Consider the following 27,641-nt stretch of genomic DNA (forward strand, 5'->3'; position numbering starts at 1 on the left):
TGCCATTTCCACAGGGGGACGCTGATCTGGGGACAGAAAGTTCCAGATTTGGGGATTTCAGTGCCCTTGGGGCTCCTTTGAATTCCCACTGATTTTATGGCAGCGCCCTTGCCCCTGGCTGTGCCCTTGGGTGCCGAGTGCTGCTTGATGTGCCTTGAGGGAAACAAAACAAAACAAAACCAGCCCGTGCTCCTCGAGCCTGTCCTGCCAATCCCCACCCCAGCCGAGCTGAGATGTGCTGGAGGTGACTCAGAGCCACAGCTCAGGCCACCAAAGGCAGCCAATGACTTTGCAGGGTCACACCTGACTTTGGGGAGATGCCTTTGCCTGAAATAGGAGCAAAAAGCCTGGCTTCAGCAAAATTCCCTGAGCTCCGAGCCGTGGCAGTGCTTTTATCATCCAGGCTGTGGGTGTTTGGTGCTCAGAGGGAGGGAGGCAGGAGGAGCAGAGGGAGATGTTCCTGCCTGTGACCTGTCCCCGGGCCAGGGAGCTGCTCCTGGCTCAGCTCTGGCACACCAAGGGTTGTTCACAGCAGGGAAAGGTTCTAAACATCCCCCTGCCTCCCCAAGTGATGGAGGAGACCCAGGTTACAGCACGTGCAGCTCAGGGCTGATGGTGAGGGGAAGGAATTCACCAGGCTGGGCTCCAGCTGCCTTCCTTTCATGTCTGGTTTCCAAGGAACAGGGGCTGCTCTCCCTTCCCGTGGCATAAATGAAGGATAATGTGTTTCCATGAGTGACAGGGACTGTAATTTATATCATTGGGAACACAACTGTGAACCAGGGGTTTACATTCACGTGCCAGATTGGGTTATGTTTATAACTTTAAAATAGCGTGCGGCGAGTTAACATTTGTGGAGAGTTTGTGGGGGTTTTTTGAAGATGAAAAGTACAGAAACAGTCTATTTTCTGCCATTTGGGCTAAATCCTGTCGTCAGAAGAATTGCCTGCCATTTCTAGGCAATTTTTTTTTTTTTTTTCCAAATAAGAGCAAGGAGGTTTGACCTACTAAAACTGCTCGGTTAAACACAAATAATAACCATGGGTGCTCTGTTCTGCTCCAGAGACAGCTGCAGAACGTGGGTCTTTAAGGTATTTATAGACCCTGGAGTCTTTGAGGCTAAAAAGTGTTGGAGAAGCATAAAATGTCTTTGTAAATTGTGTGTGCTGATACTTCACAGGCAGAATATTCCCCGAGAGTCTGTGCCACTCAGGCACCCCAGCCTTGTCTTCCTCCAGCAGATCTGATCCGTGTTTATTCTGGCACAGGGAAGTCAAGGAGGATAATGAGAGGATTCTGCCTGTTTGTTTAGAGAGAGGAGGCAGTAATGGCCTTTCTAACTCGCTGCAGGATTTACCTCTCATGAATTAAAAAACAAAGTAAACTGATGATGGAACAAGTCTTTTTCCGGTGTTTTCTGGGTGGTTCTGGCTCTTCCTGGGGAGGGAGCCAGGATGGGGCAGCCAGGCTGAGCCTGACACGGCAGGGACACGAGGAGGGACCTTGGCCACAGCCACACAGCCCAGCCCAGCAGCAGGGCTGGTGCTGCCAGCCCCTTCCCAGGGCCTGGGAAATTCCTGCCGAGGGAATCTGCATGGACAGAGGCCCTGCTCAACCCACGATAAACCCCTGACAAAATCATTTACCTGAGCACTGGCTGTTCCACCTGGGAGCAGCTGGGACAGGTGGTGGAGGGACAAACCACACAGGCTCTGTGGGAAGGGCTGTGTGTGCAGGGATGTGGGAGTGCAGGATGTGGCTGGGCAGGGATTTGGGTGCAGGGAATTGGGTTTTCAGGGATTTGGGGTACAGGGATGTGGCTGTGCAGGGATTTGGGGTGCAGAGATGTGGCTCTGCAGGGTTTGGGGTGCAGGGATGTGGCTCTGCAGGATTTGGGGTGCAGGGATGTGGCTGTGCAGGGATTTGGGGTGCAGGGATGTGGCTCTGCAGGATTTGGGGTGCAGGGATGTGGCTGTGCAGGGATTTGGGTGCAGGGAATTGGGTTTTCAGGGATTTGGGTGCAGGGATGTGGCTGTGCAGGATTTGGGGTGCAGGGATGTGGCTGTGCAGGATTTGGGGTGCAGGGATGTGGCTGTGCAGGGATTTGGGGTGCAGGGATGTGGCTGTGCAGGATTTGGGGTGCAGGGATGTGGCTGGGCAGGATTTGGGGTGCAGGGATGTGTCTGTGTAGGATTTGGGGTGCAGGGATGTGGCTCTGCAGGGATTTGGGGTGCAGGGATGTGGCTGTGCAGGATTTGGGGTGCAGGGATGTGGCTGGGCAGGATTTGGGGTGCAGGGATGTGTCTGTGTAGGATTTGGGGTGCAGGATGTGGCTGTGCAGGATTTGGGGTGCAGGGACATGGCTGGGCAGGATTTGGGGTGCAGGGATGTGGCTGTGCAGGATTTGGGGTGCAGGGATGTGGCTCTGCAGGGCTGTGGGTGCACATCCCTGAGGCAGCAATTTAAAAAATTGGAAAAAGAAAAGCCCTGAAAGCTGAGCTTTCCCTGAGGCTGGAAATGCTCACAGGGGCTGCACAGGACCTGCAGGGTCTGAGCTGACCCCATCCCTCCCCAGCCCTGGCAGCTCCTCTCGCTCAGCTGAGAAATTCAGCAGCCACTGCCTGCAGCAGTGTGGCTGCCCACGAGCATCCTGGCTTTGCTGGAGTCTGGCATCCTCCTCCAGATCTCTGCAGCCCCAAACGTGGATCCCTTGTTAGTGTGATCACTGCAGCTGTCAGCCAGCACGGAGGGGCTGCCTGGCTCCTGCTCAGGCTGCGCCTGCCTCGCTTTCCCCACAACCCCAATGTGACATTTTCCTTCCACTGCAACCAAAGGAATGGGGGAAAAAATCTGTTTTGCCCCACTGGTCTCTAATGATGGCAGAACAGTTTTTGCTGCCAGCATTTGCAGCAGCAGGGAGCAGATGTGGGGATGGAGTCCCCTCCCGTGCCTGGGAAGGCAGGAGCCTTTCCTTAGCAGTCTCCTCACAGACTGAGCTGGCCAGGAGGGATAATGGTCCAGAACATATTCATTATTTTCAGGACTGTGCACTGAAGTTCTCCCACTGGTGATGCAAGTGGAGATTTTTGGTTTCAGTTGTAATGGGGTAAAGGATTCTGCAGCTCTGGGTTGCTTTTCCTTCCAGCCCTCGGGTGTTCCACGGGGCTGGGCCCCTCTCTGCTGGAGCTCGATGGGACTTGGAGGTGAAACCCAACCCTTGCATGCAGGCAGGTGTTGAGTGGAAGGTGGCACAGGTGAGTGGTGCTTAGGAGAGGAAGGAATGTGCCGAGTCAGCCTGGGAGAGCTGGATGGCAAATGCCACCAATCCAGGGAGTTTGCTGGCAGTGAGCTGGGGCTGGATCCACGGTGCCAGGGCCAGTGGGAAGCAGGGAATGCCATTCCCTTCCAGCCTGTGAACCCACTCCTCTGCAGGACAGGGCCTCCCTTCCTTCCCCAGCGCAGCTGATGGAGTTTGAAATCACTCTTGGCTGTTAATCCGTGAAAGTCCCTGTTAGAAATAAAATAAAATATATATATGGAAAAGTGCCACTAAAAAGGTTTATGAGGCTGCAGTTTAAGTCAGTGGCTGCTCCAGAGCACAGCATCTGTTTCTCATTTACAGCTGGCTTGAGCCATGGTGGAACACTTCCCGTGGCCCTGGCTGGGAGCTGCAGGGGGGAGCCTGCCTTGGGGAGGGGGATTTCCCCCTGGCACGCAGGATCCTGGCAGGATGGCATTGCCATCAGCACCATTTCCTTCCATCCCCAGGCTGGAGGGGCTTGGGATGCCAGCCTGGGATTTGACAGGAGGGATGGAGACAGACGTGTTTGTTCTGAACTCCTGCTTTGGCTGGGGATTAATCATTTGGTGTCAGGTGCTTACAGGTACTCAGGCACCTTGTTCCCTTAGATCAAAGCAAATCAGAGCTGAGCAGAATGTAAATACAGCTGGTGGCCAGAGGTGTTGCAGTTCCTGGTGTAGAAATTGGAGAAAAATTGTATTTCCCAGTGTGCTGTGCAGAGATAATGTTTGGGATGTTGAGATCTCACGGGAGGGATGTCACACAGTCACCAGGAGCTGATAAGTCATTTTTTGTGGTCCATCTCAGGGTTTCATTTAGACATTCTGTTTGTGCTTGGGTGAACTGGATGTCTGTGCAATGGTGGTTCACAGAGTCACAGGTGCTTTGGATGGGAAGGTGTCACGGTTTTGTTCACATCTCTGGGGGCCTGAGACACTGAGGTGTCCTTGATTGCCAGGCCTGGAGAGGAATTGAGGTGTCTGACCAAAATGGGAGAGCAGCATTATAGATGTAACTATATAGATATAATATATAATGGGAAAGCAGCATCATATATATAGAACTATATATATATAATATAAATGACTCCAAACTCACACTGTGTAGGGAGTTGGGAGTTATACACTCCAAATTTTGCAGGATTGCAGGATTACAATTATATTAAAAAATATATATTAAAAAATATTAAAAATATAAGTATGGCCTTTGGAATTATACACTCCAAATTTTGCAGGGTTACAATTATATTTTTAAAAATAGATAAGAAAAATGTAAAAAATATAAGTATGGAGTTTGGAGTTATACACTCCAAATTTTGCAGGGTTACAATTATATTTTAAAAAATAGATAAGAAAAATGTAAAAAATATAAGTATGGAGTTATACACTCCAAATTTTGCAGGGTTACAATTATATTTTAAAAAATAGATAAGAAAAATGTAAAAATTATAAGTATGGAGTTTGGAGTTATACACTCCAAATTTTGCAGGGTTACAATTATATTTTAAAAAATAGATAAGAAAAATATAAAAAATATAAGTATGGAGTTTGGAGTTATACACTCCAAATTTTGCAGGGTTACAATTATATTTTAAAAAATAGATAAGAAAAATGTAAAAATTATAAGTATGGAGTTTGGAGTTATACACTCCAAATTTTGCAGGGTTACAATTATATTTTAAAAAATAGATAAGAAAAATGTAAAAAATATAAGTATGGAGTTTGGAGTTATACACTCCAAATTTTGCAGGGTTACAATTATATTTTAAAAAATAGATAAGAAAAATGTAAAAATTATAAGTATGGAGTTTGGAGTTATACACTCCAAATTTTGCAGGGTTACAATTATATTTAAAAAAATAGATAAGAAAAATGTAAAAAATATAAGTACGGAGTTTGGAGTTATACACTCCAAATTTTGCAGGGTTACAATTATATTTTAAAAAATAGATAAGAAAAATGTAAAAAATATAAGTTTGGAGTTATACACTCCAAATTTTGCAGGGTTACAATTATATTTTTAAAAATAGATAAGAAAAATATTAGAAAGATAAGTATGGAGTTTGGAGTCATACATTCCAAATTTTGCAGGATTTGCAGGATTGCAATTATATAAAAATATATAAAAATATAAAAAATATAAAAAATAAAAATATATAAAATATATGAAATATAAATATATATTAGAGATATATATTGTATATATAATAAATATAAAAGCTAAAACGCACGGCCAGCAGAGCCCCCTGTGACCTCGCACCTTCTCCCTTTCCCTCCCAGGACTGCCCCCAGCTGTTCCCCACGGAGGAGATCCTGATCCCGGTGGGAGAGGTGAAGCCCATCACGCTGAAGGCCAGGAACCTGCCGCAGCCCCAGTCGGGCCAGAGGGGCTACGAGTGCGTGCTCAGCATCCAGGGCATCGTGCACAGGGTGCCCGCCCTGCGCTTCAACAGCTCCAGCGTGCAGTGCCAGAACAGCTCGGTGGGTGAGAGCAGCCCCCGGGAGCCCGGCAGGGTGGGAGATCTCCCTGATGCTGAGCCCCAGCTGGGAGAATGCCCGCGGGGAGGAGATGCTGGATCTGGAGTGCCCTGGCTGCCGCTGGGGGGTCAGCCCCGGGAAGGGGAGGAGGAGGAGGGAATGCAGGAGGTGTTGAGGCAGGCTAATTCACACACGGGGAGATAAGGAGAATCACCGAGCCCTTATCAGGGAGCTGTCACATCCCAGGTCACGGTGGCTGGATGAATAGAGCGGTGCTGGAGAGCAGGGAAGGAGGGGGAGAGGGAAACTGCTGAGAGAGAGAGCCAGGGAATCACCGGGTGATGCTGCCAGGAGCAGGGCAGGGTTATCCCCTCCACAGGACAGGGCTCAGCCTCACCAGAGCACCCCAAAATCACCCTGCCGGGTACCCTGGCATGCCAAAACACAAATGGCACAGGCAGGCACTGCCACCCTGATCCACAGCCCAGATCTGGGTCTGCTGTGTCCCTTCACGAGCAGGGACAAGCGTGGCCCTTCCTCTGCTCACCATGAGCTCAGAAAGGGCCCTGGGCAAAAAGGGCACAGTCAGTTTGTTTTAGGCAGCACAACAGGGTCCACTTGAATATTCAGTGCAGATGGTCTTAAATTGTTAATGAAGTTTTGAATTTTTAAAAGTTTTACTGGATATTTATACATCGCTGGCCGTCTTTGGGCCTTGCAGCTTGGTGGATAATAAATGTATTAATAGTACATAGTACTTTTCCCATCCAGAGTGATTTATAAGCATTAGAGAAGCACTTCTATTGCTGCTGGGCTGATAGAAGGTGGTAGGGGGAGGATGTGAGGGCCATTCTGGACTCACAGCTTCTTGTTCCACACCAGCTTAGTAAAACCCAGGGAGGGTGAACCAGTACAGTCAAATATGAGTTAAAACTGCTCAGCTCCTGCCCAGGGACAGGCAGAGCACTCTGCCCTGCTTTAATCACCACTCCCTCCTCCCAGAGAGGATGGCAATGCTCACTCACCTTTTGAAGTCTTTTTAGCAGCTCTTGGTTGACCTAAAGAGAGCTCCAGAGTGGGGCCTGGCCAGTGCTGGCTGTGATAATGGGAATTTCAGCATTCACTGGGAATTCAGCTGCAGCATCCAGACTCACTCAGCCACAGCCCCCAGGATGTCACAAAAAGGGGAATAATTCAGGCCAGTGCTATCCTGGATCAGGCTGAGGCAGTGGCTGGGGCTCTGCACCGTCTGTTTTTGCTCAGCTGTTTCTGTTCCACCTGCAAAGCTCTGCAGTGGGGTTTTGGAGCTCCCAGTCACAAACTGGGCAAGAAGCAGCCTGAGGGCAGCAGTCCCAGTCTGGTTAACTGGAGGGGCTGTGTTGGTAAGCCAGAGACTGAGTGATGAGAGCAGCCACTGCAAGTGGAATAATTAATGTGTCACCTCTCACAAGGACTAGATCCAATTTAATTATCTCCTCCTGATGAGGAGAAGGGACTCAAAGCAGAACCCTGGAGATGAAGTGTAAAAATGTGGTGTCTGAGGCACCAGCAGATGTTTCTAAGCAGAGAATAAAGATGGTTTCTCTCAAAAAACCCTCTTTGTCTGGGAGTGCTGTCTCCCCAGGCGTTTCACTCTGGATCTTACCCTGCAGTACCTCTATGATGGGATGGACATCAGCAACCTGGCCGTGGACTTTGCCGTGGTTTGGAACGGAAACTTCGTCATTGACAACCCAGAGAACCTGAAAGGTAAAATCTGCTTGAATTGGCTTCAGGCCATCCCAGTTGTGTCCCTTGGAAATCCCTCAATCCCAGCTATAACCCCAAGGGTATACCCCAGTTGTATCCCGAGGGAATCCCCCAATCCCAGCTGTATCCTGAGGGAACCCCCCAATCCCACCTATACCCTGAGTGAATCCCTTCAATCCCAGCTGCACCCCGAGGGAATCCCTCAATCCCAATTGAATCTGTGCATCCCAACTGTGTCCCATGGAAATCCCTCAATCCCAGCTATACCCCAAGGGTATATCCCAGCTGTGTCCTGAGGGAATCCCCCAATCCCAGCTGTATCTTGAGGGAATCTCTCAATCCCATCTGTACCCCAAGGGCACCCCCCAGTCCCAGGTGTACCCCAAGGGAATCTCCAATCCCAGCTGCACCCCAAGGGAATCCCCAGTCCCAGCTGCACCCCCAGTCCCAGCTGCACCCCAAGGGAATCCCCCAGTCCCAGGTGTACCCCAAGGCAATCCCCCAGTCCCAGCTGCACCCCAAGGGAATCCCCAGTCCCAGCTGCACCCCCAGTCCCAGCTGCACCCCAAGGGAATCCCCAATCCCAGCTGCACCCCAAGGGAATCCCCAGTCCCAGCTGCACCCCCAGTCCCAGCTGCACCCTAAGGGAATCCCCAGTTCCAGGTGCACCCCCAGTCCCAGGTGCACCCCAAGTGACTCCCCAGTCCCAGGTGCACCCTGAGTGATTCCCCCAGTCCCAGCTGCACCCCAAGTGACTCCCCAGTCCCAGGTGCACCCCGAGTGATTCCCCCAGTCCCAGCTGCACCCCCAGTGAATCCCCAGTCCCAGGTGCACCCCAAGTGACTCCCCAGTCCCAGCTGCACCTAAAGTGGCTCCCCAGACCCAGCTGCACCCCCAGTCCCAGGTGCACCCCGAGTCACTCCCCAGTCCCGGGTGCACCCCGAGTGACTCCCCAGTCCCGGGTGCACCCTGAGTGATTCCCCCAGACCCAGGTGCCCCCCAGTGAATCCCCAGTCCCAGGTGCACCCCGAGTCACTCCCCAGTCCCAGGTGCCCCCCAGGAGCCCCTCCCCTCCCCGGCTGACCGCCCTCCCTGTCCCGCAGTGCACCTGTACAAGTGCGCGGCGCAGCGCGAGAGCTGCGGGCTGTGCCTCAAGGCCGAGCCCAAGTTCGCCTGCGGCTGGTGCAGCGGCGAGGCGCGCTGCACCCTGCGGCCCCACTGCAGCTCCCCTGCAGCCCTGCCCTGGCTCCACTGGTCCGGCCACAACGTCAAGTGCTCCAACCCGCGCATCACCGAGGTGAGCCCTGCCCGCTGGAATAATTACCAATATAGCCCTGCCCACTGGAATAATTACCAGTATAGCCCTGCCCACTGGCATAATTACCAGTATAGCCCTGCCCACTGGAATAATTACCAGTTATAGCCCTGCCCGCTGGAATAATTACCAACATAGCCCTGCCCACTGGAATAATTACCAACATAGCCCTGCCCACTGGAATAATTACCAATATAGCCCTGCCCATTGGAATAATTGCCAATATAGCCCTGCCCACTGGCATAATTACCAGTTATAGCCCTGCCCACTGGAATAATTACCAATATAGCCCAACAGGACATGCCTGGGCTGGTCTGGCCCTTGCTGCTGAACCAAACAGTGGCACTGTGGTGTTTCACCCCAGAGACACTTTAGACTAGTTGTGTGGTGGAGCTGGGCATGTAGAAGCAAGTCCAGGCATGCAGGAGCTCTGGTAGGCCTCAGGTTTACCTCTGGTGGAGAAGGTTTAATGTGATGGTGAAGGAAAGGAGTCGGTTCTGATGGAGGGTTTGGATCAGAGCTTTGTTTTGGCCCACAGCCTCTGAACCCAGCCCCAGCTCCACCAGAACTCCTGACCCATGTGGGTGCTGCTCCTTTTAACCCCGGGGAGAGGGGCAGGGAAAGGGTAGGAATCCCACCAACCAGGTACATAGAAGGAGGTCTCAAGGGACAAGAGACACCTGGATGGCCCAATGTCCCCCCAGGGGTGGAGGGCATCCCTTGAATCTGCCAATCACTCCACGCCCTTCTGGAATTCCAAGATTGACAGACAGTGCTTGGCAGGGGTCAGGGAGAGAAAAGAGAAGTGATTGACACACCTGGGAGGGAACCATCAGGGGGAGGTTCTGAGGTAAACCCTGAAATCACAACACAACACCTGCCCCAGCCCGCTCCTCCCCTGGTGTGGCAGCGAGCCCCTGAATGAGGAATGATTGGCATTGACTCCATGATTGCAGAAGGCTGATCAAATGCTTTTTTCTATCATATGATACTGGATTATACCACTGCTCTACACTGGTTTATACTACACAGAATCACAGAATGATGAGGTTGGAAGAAACCTCTAAGATCATCGAGTCCAACCTGTGCCCTAACACCTCAACCAGACTATAGCACCCAGTGCCATGTCCAGTTTTTTTTAAACACATCCAGAGATGGTGATTCCACCACTTCCCTGGGAAGAGCATTCCAGTACTTTATTATTCTTTCGGTAAAAATTTCTTCCTAATATCCAACCTGTGCCTTCCCTGACGTAGCTTGAGACTACTGTCCTATACACTATTTTACTACTGTCCTATACAGTATTTTACTACTGTACTATACACTATTATACTACTGTCCTATACACTATTTTACTACTGTCCTATACACTATTATACTACTGTCCTATACACTATTTTACTACTGTCCTATACACTATTTTACTACTACTATTATACACTATTCTACTACTACTACTATTATACACTATTATACTACTACTACCAAGAAAAGCCCCTGCCAGCCAGTCCAACACACAGGTGGATCCAACTGGGCAGTGAATCCAAACACCACCACCCGAGTCCAATTAAGAAATCACCCTCTGGTAAACAATCTCCATGACACATTCCATGTGTGCACGACAACAGGCGCAGCAAATGAAGGTGAGGGTTGGTTTAATTCTCTCTCTGAGCTTTCTCACAGCCCTCCCCAGGAAAATCCTGGGGAAGGCTGTGTCTCTCTGTGTTCAGAGGATGTGTGATTGCCACACTCCCCCTGTGTTGTCCCAAAATCTGCCCAGACCTGAGAAATGTGGGTAAAACACTCCAGAACTTTCTGGGATGGTTTTGGTGTGCAGCCTCTGCCCCACCCGGGCCGGGGTGACCGCCACGGACTGCGGCGGGAATGCTAATTAAACCAGGGAGCTAATTAGTCTGGAGTTGGTGGTTCTGATATTTCTGTTCAGCCCACTGAGGGATGCAAAATGTGTCCCAGGAGCATTTTCAGCAGTGAAACTGCACTCGCTCTGTTAACGCTGCTATGAGGAGTGACACGCCTGTCAGGTGGGAACGAAGGAAGGTTTGGGTTTCTCAGTTAATTAAACCCCCCCCAAAAAGCCTCCCTTGCCCTGGGTGTGTATCCACACTGCAAAAGGTGTAACACAGCAGGATCAGAGTAATCTGTTACACCAATGCTGCTGGCAGCGCTGCTCAGCACCCAAAATCTGCCATCTGCATCAGAGCCCAAGTGAGCGTGGCAGTCTCCTCTTAAATTAAATTAGTTTTTGCACTGGTTTAACTAAACTGGCTCAGATCCCCTGGGAGGGAGGCATCAACCTCCTTTTATGGAGGAGAGGAGGAAGCACAGAGGCTGCTGCTGTGTGTGGGCTGGGTGGGGCTGGCAGGAGAACGATGTTGCTGAGGAGGGTCCATCCATCCTCAGGGACGTTATCAGATTTGGTTTTGGTATTTTGGTATTTCTGCCTTCGGCCTTCTGCCAGCAGTGGTACACCTTTGCTGGGCAGGTGTTTCTCTTGTGCAGGTGTTTCTCTTGTGCAGTGTTTTGTACAGGGCAGAGTGGAGCTGGTGGGAAGTGCTGGGGCTGCTTGTGCAGGGATGGGAAAGCCCTAAAAGGGGCTGGAAGCCTGTCCTTTCCCTGCTTGGTTGGTCTCTTTGATTTCCAAATCCCAGCTGTGCTACCAAGAGATAAAATGATCCTTAAAGGCTCCCTTGGATCTTCCCCTTGCTCTGCCACTGGGCAGAACCCAAATTTCTCTTGCCCAAGTGCTGTTCTGCTGCACAAGGTTGTGCTACAAGAACCAAAACAGCCTCTGCTGAGCTTTGCTTCCCCGTAAACCATGCAGAAAGTTGTCAAGTCAAAGAAATCTTGGACTCATTTATCTGCCCCTCCTTGAGCTGGGCAGAGAAGGGGAAAAGCTCTGTGCTCCAGCCACCAAGTGACTCGTGTGTGAGCAGTGCCAGGCTGGCTCTGGCAGCTGGCTGCAGGCAGGGCACTGCCACCAAGTGTTTTATCACTGTCCAACTGGAAAGCAATACTTTTGGGCTCTGTCCAAGCAGAAAAGAGCAGAGCTCTGCTGTTGCAGATTTCTTGACTCCATCCCCAGGTCTGTGTCTAAGCCCTCAGAGTCAGACTGTGGAGGACACCATGAGACCTTCCCAGCGTTCGTTGCTGCTGGGTCCTTTCCCAATATCTGAGTTTTCTCAGGATTTTGGGTACCATTTTGCAGTGCCCCGTGCTGCAGAGCTGTGCAGCTGGGAGGACACCCTGCCCTGCTGGGACTGACCTGGCCCTGGCAGGTCCAGAGCTGGCACTGGTGCCACGTCCCCCATCCCCTGGGCACCAGCAGTGACAGGGCTGGGGAGCAGGGTTTGCTCTCATACTGGAGCTCACATTGCAGCCTGGATTACCCAGAGTAAAAGAGCCTTTAATATGGGCTGCTTTCCACTCCCTTTGCTTCATCTGGCCAGGTTCACTCTTTGTGACAAGGCTGAGGTCAAGGGCCTGCCTCCCAGGCGCCAGTGCCTTCGGGGGATGCATAAATAAAGAGATTGTGTCTTAATAGTTCTAAAAGTAAATGAGCAGTGGGGTATTTGCAGTCCTCTCACTGAGTGAGAGGTCCAGCCCTCCCCAGCAATGTCCCCTCAGCAGCTTAAAACTTCCACCCAGCCCGTGGCCTTAGCCATAAATAAATAAAAATCAGTTTTCTGGCGAACAAGCGGCACTCTGATCTCCTATTCATTTATTTGCAGGCCTCATTAATATAACATCAGCGCAACAAACAGCTGAAGGGGGGGCAGTGTCAGGCTGAATAATGGAGTTGCTCTGCTGAGATAACAATTAGGCTCTGAATGTGCCATCAGCTGAGGCAGAGACAAGGAGGGATCATGCCGGGATGACAATGCTCATGTGCTGCCTCCCCGCTGGGCTCATCAGCTGGGATCCAGGGCTCAGAGCAGCAGCAAAAAAGCACAAAGAGGATGGAGGTGATGGGGTTTGGGGAGGGGGCAGGGGCTGTGCCGTTGATTGGGGTCCCTCTCTGCCCCCGAGCAGATGCCAAGAGCTTGCTGTGCAGGGCTGTGTCTTCCCTGCAGCTCCAGGGAAAGCCCCAGCAGCCCCAGCTCCAGCTCTCCCCAGCTCCTCACTGACTTCTTCTGCAGGCAAAATGTTGCTTCATGTCAGAAACACTGAAAGATTCGAGCAGCAAGACATGACACTGAGAACATTTATCCTCATTGCTGGAGCTGTCTCCTGCAGGCTGCGAGGGGAAGGGTTCTGGCACTGGGCTGGGGCTCCTGGATCCCTGGGATCCTTGGATCCCACCTGGGGGTCCCTTGGGTTCCAGCCTTGGGGGTCCCTTGGATCCCACCTGGGGGTCCCTTGGATCCCAACCTCGGAGTCCTTTGGGTTCCAGCCCTGGGTGTCCCTACCTTGGTTTCAGGTAAAAAGCAGCAATAAGAGAAGTGCTCTGGAGCACCTGCAGCCCTTCCCTGGCCGAGGGCAGGGTGTGAGGGTGGCTGAGCTCCTGGCACCCCCTCATCCCTGCAACCAGCCCGTTTCAGGACCAGTGCAGGGCTGCACACCTGATCCTGTCCAGCATTACTGCAGGGGCTGGGCTGGGATTTGTCTCTGCAGTGGGGAGAGGTGACCTGCTCAGAATAATTCTGCCTCACACTCCCTGCTCAGATCTCAGTGACTTTCAAGCTGCTTCAGTTTAGCAAACAACCTGAAAAAGCTTCCAGCAGAGGTGCAGATTCCTAAACAGCAAAGGTCCAGTTCCTGGAATGGCCTAGCTCTCTCTCAGCTGCCCTGTGCAGGTCCTTTTCATCCTCCACAGAGCTCCAAGTGAAAAGCCAGTCTAGTGAAGTGATTTTCTTGAAATTGGCGAACATTTCTTGCTAATCCTGTCTGTCTCAGATGAGAAATCGGGACTGGCAGCCCTGCAGCTCCCACTGGGATCCAGGCAGAGCAGGGCTGGCTGTGCTGGAGGTGCCTCACCCTCACCCCAACCAGAAGCCCAGGATGCTGCTCGGAGGGTGCCCAGCTCTGGGTGCACTGGGACCTTTAAGACTTATCTTCTCTCTGTGATTTTGACTGAATCTCTCCAGCTGTAATTAATTGAATGCATCTGTTCTAACCCTGGGGCTGCTTTATGGCACAGTTACTTCAAAACTGTTCAATTAGTGGCCACTAAAATCTAGGTCGAGTGGAGCTCCATATTGGGGATTTTCCAGGTCAGGACATTTTTAAAATACAGCATCAGCTGGGCTTTGTTCGGGGAGGCCTCTCAGCCCTGCTGCTTCTGCTCAGCTCAGGAAATGGCAAGCAGTGACTTCTTTTTTTTTTGAGCAGTGATGAGACAACGAGACGGCGCAGTAAGTGCCCCAGCAAATGCATTTTAACATCATCCAGAGCTGCAAAGGACAGTTGTAACTGTCAGCCAAGTTCAGGTGATTCCCCAGCAGCGATGTAAACACCACCAGGCCTCCAGGACTCGGTGTAACACAACCCAGCTTGGTTTTGTAGTGGGTTTACGAGCACGTCGAGCTTCCCAGAGCGAAATGGTACAAGACAGGCCGTGGTGTGAGTTACAGGGAGCAGCAGCACAACAGGCAGTGCATGGTGAATAAATAAAAAACCTCCAGCAGGCGGTGGAGGGGAGAGGGAGGTGGGAATTAAAGGATCTGGAGGAAGGAGGGGTGGCTCGGTGGCTCTGGTGGGTGCATGGAGCTGGAATAACCTCAGCACGTGTGGCCAGAAATGGGGCAGAATGCCCAGGGAAGTGCTGGAGTCACCCTGGCAGTGCTCCAAAACCAAGGGGATGTGGCCCTTGGTTTAGTGGGGATGGTGGGATTCCTTCTTGAAGATCTTGGGTGTCTTTTTGGAGAGGCTCTGGGGAACTGGGAAGCACAGAAGTGATGGGGACAGGGGTGTCCCACGAGGGCTGCTGTGGGGCAGGTCACTGGGATGGTGGCACTGGTGCTTGGCCACCTTCCTCGCTCCTGAGGAGGTGGAAAAACCACCCATCCATCTGGAAACAGCAAGGAAAAGGTTCTGAAGAGCTCAAGTTTTTTGCCAAAGACAAGGGTGGAACAAAGAAGCATAAACAAGATTTATCCATTAAATTAATTAAATTGCATTATTATGGATTGTGTTTATTTATTAATAACTGCAGCACAGGGAAGATTAGAAACTCACCCAAGAGCAACAACAGAGCAGTGGCAGATTCAGGATAACTGTCTGAGAGTCCTGGGTCCAAATTTTGTGACCATGCATTATTGAAATTTATACTCCTAATTGAAGAGGAGATTGTCCTTAATGCAGGTCCAGGGAAGCAGGGCTGATTATGGCTGAGGCAGGCTATAAACAGGCAGCCTGAAAGCACACACCTCACCCTTTAACATTTTTAAGTCATTTGAGGTGCCAAGTCACTAATAAAATGTGACATTAACATTCAGAGAACAGCCAAGGCAGAAGGTGAAGTTCTCCAAGCACCAGGCTGCTTCTGGAAGGTGACTTCCCCTGTTCTGGATGGAGATAGGAGCCAGGTGTGTCCGACAAGGATTTCTGGGAATGGCACTGCCCCCCCTTCTTGGCCAGCTCAGGGAGCTTGGAGTCCTCTCTTGGAGCAGGGCAGGGATGGAGTTCAGCATCCTTGGGCTCCTCCAGGACATCCAGAAGAGCCATGAGGGGCAGCCCTGGCTGGTCTGGCAGCAGGAGAGGTTCCAAACCGGGGATGGGGCTGAAGAAGGGGCCTGGTGGGGATGTCACCGTCACTGACATGTTTTATGAAAATTCCTTCTCCAGGATTTTTCTCCTGAGAAGCTGAGAAGTCTCAGAAAAGAAATGTAAACAATAATTATCTGATTGCTGTGAATGTGGTCTGGAGATGGTTAACCAACAGGTGCATCTTTGATTGGTCTCATGCAGATTGTTTTTAATTAATGACCAATCCCAGTGCAGCTGTGTCAGACTCTCTGGTCAGTCACAAGATTTCATTATTCATTCCTTCCTAGCCTTCTGATGAAATCCTTTCCCTCTATTTCTTTCAGTATAGTTTCAATATATCATTTTCTTTTCATATAATATCATAAAATAATAAATCAGCCTTCTGAAACATGGAGTCAAGATTCTCATCTCATCCAAACACCACCACACGTCACCTCACCTTGTCCTGTCTCCCTGCAGATCCTGACGGTGTCGGGGCCCCCAGAAGGAGGGACCAGGGTGACCATCCGTGGGGTGAACCTGGGCCTGGACTTCTCGGAGATCGCGCAGGGCGTGCAGGTGGCCGGGGTGCAGTGCACGCCCCTGCCCGAGCACTACGTCGTGGCCGAGCAGTGAGTGTCCCCTCACCTGTCCCCTCACCTGTCCCCGGGGCTGGGCACTCCTCCCTGACCTCCGGCCAACGCTCAGGAGGCCAAAAACTCACCCAGAGCCGGGCCCGTGCTGTGGAGGTGGGCATGGGAGGGGATTCCCGCACATTCCTTCACTTCCCACAGCTGGCCTCTCTCTGCAGGGCTTCAGCGGCCCTTTAAGCTTGCATTAAATGTTCTGTTTCCTTGCACCGCCGTTCCTGCTTGCCTAAGCACCTCTGCTGATGAGCACCTTGCTGCTGCTGCCTCCCCATCCCACTTGGAATTCCGCCGGCGCCGCCGGCTGCAGCAGCCATTTGTTAGGCGGGCGAGGCGGTGACAGCCCCGCGCTCCGAGTGGGCTCCCCTGCAGTCACTCCATTTGTTTCACTAAGAAAAACGTCAGCCCAAAATTACAGAGCAGGCCTGTGACAGGGGACGGGCAAACGCGCCCCACGGCGTGGCACCCGCTCCTGTGCTGCCCCTCGGGGCTGGGCTGGGGGAGCCGAGGTGCTCCGGGCGTGTTTGGGGACATCTGTGGGACAGGAGAAGTAGGTGATGTCTGCTCTTGGGTGTGTCACCTCCTGCTGGGGACCAGGACGGTGTCCTGGGCAGTGTGGAGCTGGCCAAGGTCCCGTGGGTGCTCCCAGCAGCACAGATCTGCCCCAGCTGGGGGAGCAGCTGGGAGGAGTTGTCCTCTGCTGGGAACTTCATTTGGTGGCTCCCACTCGGACCCCAGCAGGCCCAGGACGTGTCACCAGCAGCACGTGGTGATGGTGGTTGGGTTTTGTCCTTTCTTGGTGTTTCTTTGCCCATCTGTGAGGCAGCAGGGGCGTTGCTGACCCCTCTGGAGCAGCGAGGGGCAGTGCAGATGCCAGGGGATTTGGGATCACAGGGTGAAGGGTGCTTGGGGCTGCTGCAGGAATGGCACCAATGCCCCATCACTGTGAGCAGTTGGGGCTGTTCTGCTGAGCAGCACGTTGTTATACTTTATTTTTCAAAAAAAGGATGGAAGATTATGAAATTATCCCCCTTTGATGGTATGAAACCCTGATTTTATAATCATGACTCTAATTATGGCTCTTGAGCTTTCAAAGTTTGTTAACATCATTAAAACATTTACCCTGGGCAGATAACAGCAAGCGTTAGCATGAGAGCTGCCTTTTAAAGATGAATACAGATAAAAGGACCCTCTTAAGGGTTCTGTGGGCAGACTGAATTCCAGGACTGTAATGACTCTGCCATATGCTCCAGCCCCGCAATCTATCAGCCAGCAATTAGGTTAATGTTGGTGAAAGGGCCACTTAGCCCGGCAATCAGCACCCTACAGCTCTGCCGAATGCATCATTTTGTAACAAGGTACCTGCTGGGGATTTGGCTCTGAGCAGGACCGGACCAGGTGTGCCCAGGGTCACTCGTGCCCTGTCCCACCCCCGGCCCTGCCCGGGCTGGGCTGCAGCTGCTGCTCTGCCGGCAGAGTTGAGTGCTTGGTGTTTCCTCGGGCAGAGAGAACCTCCCCTCTCCTCTCCTGCCCTTGGGGTGCCGGGAATCACCCTGCAGGCTTTGTTTGCTTGGCCCCAAGCTCAGCCTCCCCTCCCTGCTGCCAGTCTGCAGGAGGAGGAGGAGGAGGAGGTGAAGGAATAACAGGCAGAGAGGTGCAGGGGCGATGTCTGGTTGAAAGGCAGAGCGAGGAGCACGTGGCAGAGGAAGGCTGGGAGCTGAGAGGCTTCAATCCCTGCTCTCCAAAGGCAGCATCTCTCCAGGCAGCCCCTTTTGAAGTGCAGCAGCGAGGACGTGCACGTTCCAGCTCTTTACCAGCATGTGTGTATTTCGTCAGGCCTCCTGGCATCACCTGTGCACAGCAGCTCCTTTTTTCCTTCAGTCTTCCTGGTTTATTTTATTTTATTTTATTTTTTATTTGCAGTGAATTTAAAGCTGCTGAAGGCAGCTCAAACACTGCCTCCCCTAACTGTGGCCTTTTATGTCTTAGTGTGTGATGGGCAGAGGAGTGAGAGCTTCCTTCTCCTTCAGCCTCAGCAGGCAGAGGCTGCTCTGGCTCTTCTCTGGCCCCACTCCCAGGGTCAGATCCCCTCACCTGCACCTCCTGCCTCAGGCAGGTCACTCCTGCCTTCAGCTCTTCCTCCCTGAGGCCAATCACCCATCTCCAATTCCCCTCCCAGATTTCCAGTCTGGGGCAGGTTCCTCCCACCCTCAGCTTCCAGAGCCTGCAGGGATGCTCTTGAATTTATCTTCCCAGCATTGCTGTGGGAGCAAGCAGCATCCAGGTCCATCTGGAGAGCCCTGCCAGCTGATGCCCCTCTGAAAACCTCCCCCAAACCTGCTGGCATGCCTGGCATCCGCTTGATCCCATGCCCAGCTGGTGTCACACATCCCCCGTGCCCTGGGATTTGGGGGTTATTCATCCTCAGTGAGCAGCCATGGACAGCCCCAGCAGCTCTCCCTGGCCCTGCAGCTTTGCCCTGCGCTTTTGGGGTTACTCATCCATCAGCTGTGGTTCACCCCAGCTGCTCTCCCTGGCCCTGCAGCTTCCCCAGCCTCAGGATGTGCCCACGGGGCTGAGCTGGAGCACGCCAGGAGCCCCTGCCACCACCACGAGTGTGTGAGTGGCAGCCAGCCCTGTCCCCCAGCAGAAGCTGCTCTCCAGGGCTGTCTCTATCATCCCCCAGCAGGTTTCTGCCGTTGTGATTAACTGGGAGTCTGCAGTGTGAGCTGTTCCCTTAATGAACTCATCTGTTACTCTGAGGACTTCGCACTCACTTTGCTACTGGCTAATATATTGCCATTAGTGCTCTGCTTTGCTCTGGAGTTTACAGCTTGTAATAATTATGTCTAATTTTGATTTTTTTTCCTTTAAATTACTACACGGGGTAAAAATAGACTCAGTAATTAACTCCTTCCAAAGAGGCAGATATCAAAGTTAAAGAGGAGCGGGGGGAGAAAGGAGAAATAAAGGCAGCGTGGAGCTGTGCAGGGCACTGCTGGCACCTCCTGCCAAAGCTCCTCTGAGGCATTTGTGCTTCCAGGATCGTCTGTGAAATGGGGCAGGCGCTTCCAGGGATCAGCTCCGGCCCAGTGCTCCTGTGCATCGGAGAGTGCAAGCCCGAGTTCACGGCCAAGTCGGCGCAGCACTACGTGTTCGTGGTGAGTGTCCTGCTGGGGACAGCACGTGTGTCCCCCCGGAGCTGAGCCTGGCACACGGAGGGGCTTCAGCTCCGGAGGGCAGTCCTGGAATTGCTGGGTTTTTTCCTGGGGCTTTCCCCCGGTGTTGCTCGGTTTTTGGTGGCTCACTCAGCAAGCACAGCTTGCAGGAGGATTGAGAGCCCCCTCTGGATCAACCAGGGCTCCCACAGTGCTTGGATCCAGCTTTGCACCCCCAGAGCAGTGATCATGGAATCACAGATTGGGTTGGGTTGGAAGGGATCCTCAAAGACCCTGTGCCACCCCTGCATGGGCAGGACACCCCTGCCATGGGCAGGACACCCCTGCATGGGCAGGACACCCCTTCCATGGGCAGGACACCCCTTCCATGGGCAGGACACCCCTACCATGGGCAGGACACCCCTTCCATGGGCAGGACACCCCTGCATGGGCAGGACACCCCTTCCATGGGCAGGATAACCCTGCCACGGGCAGGACACCCTTTCCATGGGCAGGACACCCCTGCCATGGGCAGGACACCCTTTCCATGGGCAGGACACCCCTGCCATGGGCAGGACACCCCTTCCATGGGCAGGACAACCCTGCCATGGGCAGGACACCACTTCCTTGGGCAGGACACCCCTTCCATGGGCAGGACACCCCTGCCATGGGCAGGACACCCCTTCCATGGGCAGGACACCCCTTCCATGGGCAGGACACCCCTTCCATGGGCAGGACAACCCTGCCATGGGCAGGACACCCCTACCATGGGCAGGACACCACTTCCTTGGGCAGGACACCCCTTCCATGGGCAGGACAACCCTGCCATGGGCAGGACACCCCTTCCATGGGCAGGACACCCCTGCCATGGGCAGGACACCCCTACCATGGGCAGGACACCCCTGCATGGGCAGGACACCCCTACCATGGGCAGGACACCCCTTCCATGGGCAGGACACCTTCCACCAGCCCAGGCTGCTCCAAGCCCTGTCCAGCCTGGCTTGGACACTTCAGGGATGTCCTGCCCTGTCACAGGCCCCCGCAGCAGCTCCCTGGCTGCAGCAGGGGCACTGAGCTGTCCTTTCCTCCCTGCAGACTCCAGCTGTGAGTTTCCTGAGCCCCAGCCGTGGCCCGGAGTCGGGAGGGACCATGGTGACCATCTCTGGCCACCACCTGGGGGCTGGCAGCCACGTCTCCGTGCTCCTGGGGAACCAGACCTGCGAATTCCTCGAGTAAGAGACAGCACAGGCTCCTGCAGCACCTCCTGCTCCCAGCCCAGCACGGATCTGCTGGAGCTGAACGTGCAAAAATCCATCTGGGAAGCCCCTGAGGCTCCCATTCCCTCCTTTATTGCATGAAACCATCTTCTCTTTTATTGTGATGGAGGCTGGCATGGCAAGGGAGGGATTCATCGTGTCAGTGCTGTTCATTATTTCATTTTAATGCAGTTCCATTGGTAACTGCTCTGAAAATCACAGGGAAACACCTCTGGGATGGAAATATGCTTATATTGGTCACCAGTACCTGCCCCCAGCCTGGCTGCTCTGAAGAAAATGGAACATTCCTATGAAATATCTCCTTTCTCTTTTCATAGACCTGCACTGCTTTTATTGTAGCCACTGCTGCAGGTGCCTCAGCCTCCTAAAAAGGGTCTGGGATCCTCAGGGCCGAGCAAGGCAAGGGTTCCTCACCCCTCCTGCTGAGGAACTTGCACAGCCATCAATCTCTGCTGGGATTTCCATGGCAAATTTGCTTTTTCCCCAGCAGTGTAAACACACAGTTGACATTTGCAGGGTTTAATGGGCTTTCCTGGGGCTTACTTAAAAAAGAGGTGTGTGGTTTACATCTGTGTGTATCAGTACACAGCCCTGCCCACCCTGCTGGCAGTGGGCACAGCCTGGGTGGCAGCCTGGTATCCAAAGGGATTCTGCCTCCCAGATCCTCACTCAGGCTGCCCAGGAGGAGCTGAGGAAGTTTCTGGGAAAGCAAAGATCCCTGGAGGTGAATTTCTCATCCAAAAGCCTGAGAGGTTCTTGGGTGTGGAAGCACATTGGGTTATCAGCAGGGCTTGCTCTGGATCCATCCCGGGATGGTGCCCAGGGCATTCCAGAACCTTCCAGTGCAGCTCAGCCCTGCAGGTGTTAAGCAGTGTAACTAATCCATCAATATTTCCTCCCACATCCCAAACAAAGATGCCAAATTGCTGCCTCAGCTGGAGACAGGGAACAGCAGAGGTGTGGGGCCCTGGAATATCATCCCTTAAATAAACACCTGATCCTGCTCAGACAACCTGCAGCTACTGACCTGCAAACCCGGGGGAGTTTGGGTTCCCTGGATGTTCTGGTGGCAGCAGGACAGGAACTTGGGCCAGGCAGCAGGGGCTGAGTGCCCCATCCTCGCTGTGCTCCGGGGCTGGATGCACTCTTCTGAGGCAATGAACTCCAATTGTACTCCAGGGCGTGGGGGAGCCTGATGAGATGAAGCAGCTCCTAATGAGATTCCCTCTAATTACAGCTTCCCCCGTTCTCCCCTCTCTGATCGGAGGAATGGGTAGATTCACCATGACGACACAATAATAGCACAGAGAGCTAATTAGCTGATCCCAGGGAGCTGGGAGCTGCTCTGCCAGCAGCCCTGCATCACTCCCAGCCCGTGCCAGAGCTGGGCAGGCACGGGGTGGGCAGCAGCAGGGCAGGAACCCATCAGGCTGCACAGAGTCACTCTGAGACGCAGCTCAGAGCCTGGAGAATCCCACTCCTCACACGAGGAAGCCTTTGTGGCTAAATTAAGCCAAGGTGGATGTGATAAAACCAAGTGAGGATAGGAAAAGGAGCAGGAGGAGGGCAGGCAGGGGTGGATGTGTTATTGCATCAGCAGCACTGGTCAATGCAGCTGGTTTGAGGTGTTGTAGGGGGCTGTTTCTGTGTGAGGTGTTTCAGGGGGCTGTTTCTGTGTGAGGTGTTTCAGGGGCTGTTTCTGTTTGAGGTGTTTCAGGGGGTTGTTTCTGGTTTCAGGTGTTTCAGGGGGCTGTTTCTGTTTGAGGTGTTGCAGGGGGCTGTTTCTGTTTGAGGTGTTTCAGGGGGCTGTTTCTGTCCCCTCGCATGTGGGGGGTGGAAGGGCTGAGGTGTGAGCTGGGAACATTGTGGTGCCTGCTGTTCCATGCCCTCCTGCATGCCCGTGAGAGAGGGCAGGGGGTGTGTAAGGACCCCGAGAGGGGAGCACACCTTGTGCCCCTGGCAGGCACAGGCCAGAGCTTTGCTGGAAGCAGAGCAGGGACACGGCTGTACCTGAGCCTCAGCCACCCAGGCACCTCCACAGCCCCTGAGGATGGTGAGGGAGGTGAAGGTTGCCCATTCAGGTTTGAAGTACCAGACTGGCAGTGAGGTGCTGCAGACCTTCCTGCCCTCTCCCCTGGGGGAACCCAAAACCAAAGGAGCCACAGAAAGAGCACTGACTTTGCAGGGAGCTGGGGTGGGTTTGGGCAGCAAGGACAGCCACAGGTGGCCCTGCAGGAGCACTGGCCTGCCAGGAATGTGCCTCCAGCACTTGTTGTAGGATCAGTGTCCACGGAGCCGGGTGGTTCCTCCCAGCTCTGTTCTGGATGCTCAGATCTCATTCCCCTTCTCCATCCCTCCTCCCACCGGTGCCTTTGTGCTGTGGCAGTGCCTCACTGTGTCACTGCCTCCCCCTGCTCCGGGGCTCTGGTGGCAGCAGATGGTCTGTTGTGTCCAGCCAGGCAGCACGGAGCCGGGGTCACCCCGCTCTGAGGGGACACAAAGCCGAGGCAGCGCCGCCGGTGCCACGGCCCTTCCCAGGCAGGGGCTGCTCATTGTGCCGCTCACAAGAGCCTCGTGTGTGCACTGGGCTGGGGAGGGGAGGAATTTGGCTTTCCCCTGAGCTCATGCATCCCGTTGAAAAGGCAGCCATCTGCTCTCGCACGCCCAGCAGACGGCAGCGGGTTCGGGGGATGTGGAGCTGCAGCTTGGCACAGAGAGGGATTTCAGGGGGGCTGCGCTGCTCTCACCACGGGCAGAGCTCGGGGCACAGCCCCCCACCTTTCCTTCCATGCCACACCCTCCTGCCCACCTCTGCAGCTTCCCCGTACCAGTGTGGGGCTGGCTGTAGGCTCAGCCCTTTCTGGGCTGCCCCAGGACAGGACCAAGGCTGGTCCCTGCCCTCCACCCCATTAACACTGCCCGCTTCCCTCCTGTGCAGGCGATCCATGGACGAGATTGTTTGTGTGTCAGCGCCCTCAGCCCACGGCCTGGGGGCTGTTCAGGTCTCTGTCAGCGTGGACAGGGCTCAGCTGGAGAGAACTTTGCTCTTTGAGTACATCGATGACCCCAAGGTGCAGCACATCGAGCCTGAGTGGAGCATCGCCAGGTAAAGCAGCACCTGCTTGGCCCTCCCCTGCTCTGGGGCTCCTCAGCACACCCCCAGGCCACAAAAGGAGCTGTTTGGGAATGCACATCCCACCCAGCATCCTGAACGGGTCAGGGCTGGGCATTTCTGGGGTTTGCATTTAGCACAGCTCAGGCCTGGGGTTCCAGGGAGGTTGTGTTCGGCCAGGCAGCCACAGCAGACCCTGCACCAGGAGTCTGGGGGCTCAGCCAAAGCCCAGAACACCCCCTCTGCTGCAGAAGGGCACAGCTGCTCCTTAAAGGCTCCTTCTTGTGGTCCTGGAGCACCACAGCAGCCAGCAGCCACCTAGAAAGGAAAAAGCTGATGGTGATCCAAAGGGAGTGTGAGGGACAGGGTGGGACACTGCTGAAAGCCCCGGGCTGTACTCATCCTCCTAAACCAAACCCTACTGGCACCTTGTCCCTGGGGCCCAGCCCAGCCCTGATCAGCCTCTCCTGGCTTCCCACAGCGGCCACACGCCCCTGACTGTCACTGGCTCCAACCTGGACGTGATCCAGGAGCCGCGGATCCGCGTCAAGCACAACGGCAAGGAGTTCATCAACGTGAGTAGGGGCTGGGAGCAGCACCTGCACCCCTGCATGGGCACTGCTGCTGCCTCCTGCACCCTGCACCCCTGCATGGGCACTGCTGCTGCCTCCTGCACCCTGCCTGGCACTGCTGCTGCCTCCTGCACCTCTGCCTGGGCACTGCTGCCAGGGCTGCCTGCCTGGGCAGGTCTGACACGGCCAAAGCTGCTCTGGGGGTATTTCCTGCACTCCCCCAAACTGGGGGCACTGGGAAGAGGGAATTTGACACACAAAATGTGAGATTATCTCCTCCCCCTGCCTGTGTTCTTTCAGTCCATGAGTGAGAAGCTGAGATGAACCCCCAGCTGAATGGGGACTAAGGGAGGTTCTTGTGTGTGCTACAAGTCAGAATTGAACCTCCAGGACTTCAGAAATTATTCTGGCCAAGTAAAGCTGAAATATGTTGTTTCTATGCAGCGATCTTTGTGACTGAGTCTGTACTCTCTTGGAAAGGGCAAATCACTGAGAGGTCTTTTCCAATTCCTTTTCTCCCCCTCAAGACCTTTTTCATCTGAGCTCTTTTTAAAAAGACATCTAATTTTGTTGCTAGCACTTGCAGTTATAGTGCTACAAAAATAATTCTGAAGACACAAAATTGAGTGAAATTAAATCTTTCAGTTATGGAGGGAGGCCAAGTGGTTGGGCTCTTGCTGCTTTACAAGGCAAGAGCCCCATAAATCAGTGATTTCCCTGCTTTGAGGGCTGCAGGAGCTGTGGGTGTCCTCAGCCCAGCAGGAGATGACCTTCATGTTCCCTCCTGCCCACCAGTGTCACATGATCTGTTCCCTTCCCTGGCTGGCATTTGGGAATGGTCTCTAATCACCCATTTGCAGCAGGGAACTGGTATTCCCTATGGGTCTGCTTCAGAGCTAGAGAGGAGGAAAGTGGAAAGAAATGGAAAAAAATAAAGAAAAATAAGTAAGAGCTGCCGTGTGAGCCTTTAGCTGCACTGAAACATGGCTCATTTTGGGCTCACCCTCCATCTACCCCAGTGCCTTCAAGCTGGCTGGAGGAGAAGCAAATTACCCAAATTATGGCAGTAATGCCTCATGGAATCAGCAAGGTTGGAAAAGAGCTCTGAGACCACGGAGCATCAAGCCTGGATTAAACATTCCCAGCTAAGCATGAACCCACTGGGCTTCCCATCCACCAGAGCCTCAGGGTCCAGCTCAGGGCAGAGTGTTCCCTGCTAAAACTCCCCTTCCCCAGGTGTGCAAGGTGCTGAACACCACAGCCCCAGCTCAGGGCAGTGTTCCCTGCTAAAACTCCCCCTCCCCAGGTGTGCAGGGTGGTGCTCAGGGCAGTGTTCCCTGCTGTGTCCCCCCTCCCCAGGTGTGCAGGGTGGTGCTCAGGGCAGTGTTCCCTGCTGTGTCCCCGTCCCCAGGTGTGCAGGGTGGTGCTCAGGGCAGTGTTCCCTGCTGTGTCCCCATCCCCAGGTGTGCAGGGTGGTGCTCAGGGCAGTGTTCCCTGCTGTGTCCCCATCCCCAGGTGTGCAGGGTGGTGCTCAGGGCAGTGTTCCCTGCTGTTCCCCCGTCCCCAGGTGCAGGGCAGTGTTCCCTGCAGTGTCCCCATCCCCAGGTGTGCAGGGTGGTGCTCAGGGCAGTGTTCCCTGCTGTGTCCCCTTCCCCAGGTGTGCAGGGTGGTGCTCAGGGCAGTGTTCCCTGCTGTTCCCCCCTCCCCAGATGTGCAGGGTGGTGAACACCACAGCCCCAGCTCAGGGCAGAGTGTTCCCTGCTGAAACCCCTTTCCCCAGGTGCTCAGGGCAGTGTTCCCTGCTGTGTCCCCATCCCCAGGTGTGCAGGGTGGTGCTCAGGGCAGTGTTCCCTGCTGTTCCCCCATCCCCAGGTGTGCAGGGTGGTGCTCAGGGCAGTGTTCCCTGCTGTGTCCCCATCCCCAGGTGTGCAGGGTGGTGCTCAGGGCAGTGTTCCCTGCTGTGTCCCCATCCCCAGGTGTGCAGGGTGGTGCTCAGGGCAGTGTTCCCTGCTGTGTCCCCATCCCCAGGTGTGCAGGGTGGTGCTCAGGGCAGTGTTCCATGCTGTGTCCCCATCCCCAGGTGTGCAGGGTGGTGCTCAGGGCAGTGTTCCCTGCTGTGTCCCCCTCCCCAGGTGTGCAAGGTGCTGAACTCCACGGTCCTGGCGTGCCTGGCGCCGCCGCTGAGCGCCGAGTACCGCCCGGGGCTGGACGCCGTGGAGCGCCCGGACGAGTTCGGCTTCATCTTCAACAACGTCCAGTCCCTGCTGCTCTACAACGACACCAAGTTCATCTACTACCCCGACCCCACCTTTGAGATGCTGAGCTCCACCGGGGTGCTGGAGCAGAAGCCGGGCTCTCCCATCATCCTGAAGGTAAGGAGAGCCTGGCTCGGCCCGTGGGGAGCCCCCGAAACCCCCGGGAGGGAGGGGGGTTCTCCCTGCTGTGGGGTTTGGGGTGCCTTAAAGAGCCCCGCTGTTTGCACGAGGTGGGAGCTGGAGGAATGTGCTGCATCTTCGTCGCTGTTGTGTCCCCGTGTCCCCAGGGCAGGAACCTGTGCCCGCCCGCCCCGGGAGGAGCCAAGCTCAACTACTCGGTGCTGATCGGGGAGACGCCCTGCGCCGTCACCGTGTCCGAGACGCAGCTGCTGTGCGAGCCCCCCACCCTCACCGGGCAACACAAAGTGATGGTGAGGGGCTGCATGTCCTGTCAGCATCCCCTTCCCCTCCCCACCCTTCATCCTCCGTCTCCAGCATCCCCTTCCCCTCCACTCCCCACCCTTCATCCTCCTTCTCCAGCATCCCCTACCCCTCCCCACCCTTCATCCTCCTTCTCCAGCATCCCCTTCCCCTCCCCACCCTTCATCCTCCTTCTCCAGCATCCCCTTCCCCTCCCCACCCTTCATCTTCCTTCTCCAGCATCCCCTTCCCTTCTCCTCCCCTCCCTTCATCCCCCTTCTTTAGCTCCCTGACTCACTTGGATACGCAATCCCCAGTCAGATTTTCCATTTTATCGGTGTCTGATTGGAAGTTTAAAATATTGATGTGGATTAGCATGGAGAGACTTTGTCCTTCCCTCAGAGTCACTCCCTTCTAGAAGGAAAAATGCCCCTCAGAGCCTTCCAGAAGGAACAGATCTCTCTGGCAGTGCCTTTGGCACTGGGTGCCATCCCTGCTCTGGATGAAGTTGAGAGCATTCCCAGTGTTCTCCCTCCTGGAGGCTTTAATGAGCCCACAGAGACAGACCTGAGCTGCCAAGTGCATGGAAAGGTTTTGCCGTTTCCCGAGGCAGGAGCCAGGAACATCTGAACCCTGGAGTGGCTGGATCAACA

The 27,641-nt window shown here is 54.0% G+C and overlaps 1 protein-coding gene across 3 annotated transcripts in view; it reads left to right on the plus strand.

Moving 5' to 3' along the window:
- Positions 1-27,641, plus strand: part of PLXNA2 (plexin A2) — a 138,591-nt gene that overhangs the window by 82,747 nt on the left and 28,203 nt on the right. For all 3 annotated transcript variants that reach the window (XM_059867517.1, XM_059867516.1, XM_059867515.1), the window contains exons 10-19: positions 5,581-5,781; positions 7,431-7,527; positions 8,631-8,824; positions 16,028-16,179; positions 19,238-19,355; positions 20,448-20,584; positions 23,568-23,735; positions 24,223-24,316; positions 26,446-26,685; positions 26,856-26,999. In XM_059867517.1, coding sequence (XP_059723500.1) covers positions 5,581-5,781; positions 7,431-7,527; positions 8,631-8,824; positions 16,028-16,179; positions 19,238-19,355; positions 20,448-20,584; positions 23,568-23,735; positions 24,223-24,316; positions 26,446-26,685; positions 26,856-26,999 — 1,545 coding nt within the window. The remainder of the gene's footprint in view (positions 1-5,580; positions 5,782-7,430; positions 7,528-8,630; positions 8,825-16,027; positions 16,180-19,237; positions 19,356-20,447; positions 20,585-23,567; positions 23,736-24,222; positions 24,317-26,445; positions 26,686-26,855; positions 27,000-27,641) is intronic.

This window comes from Haemorhous mexicanus, chromosome 25 (assembly GCF_027477595.1).
Source record: "Haemorhous mexicanus isolate bHaeMex1 chromosome 25, bHaeMex1.pri, whole genome shotgun sequence".
Lineage (NCBI taxonomy): Eukaryota > Metazoa > Chordata > Aves > Passeriformes > Fringillidae > Haemorhous > Haemorhous mexicanus.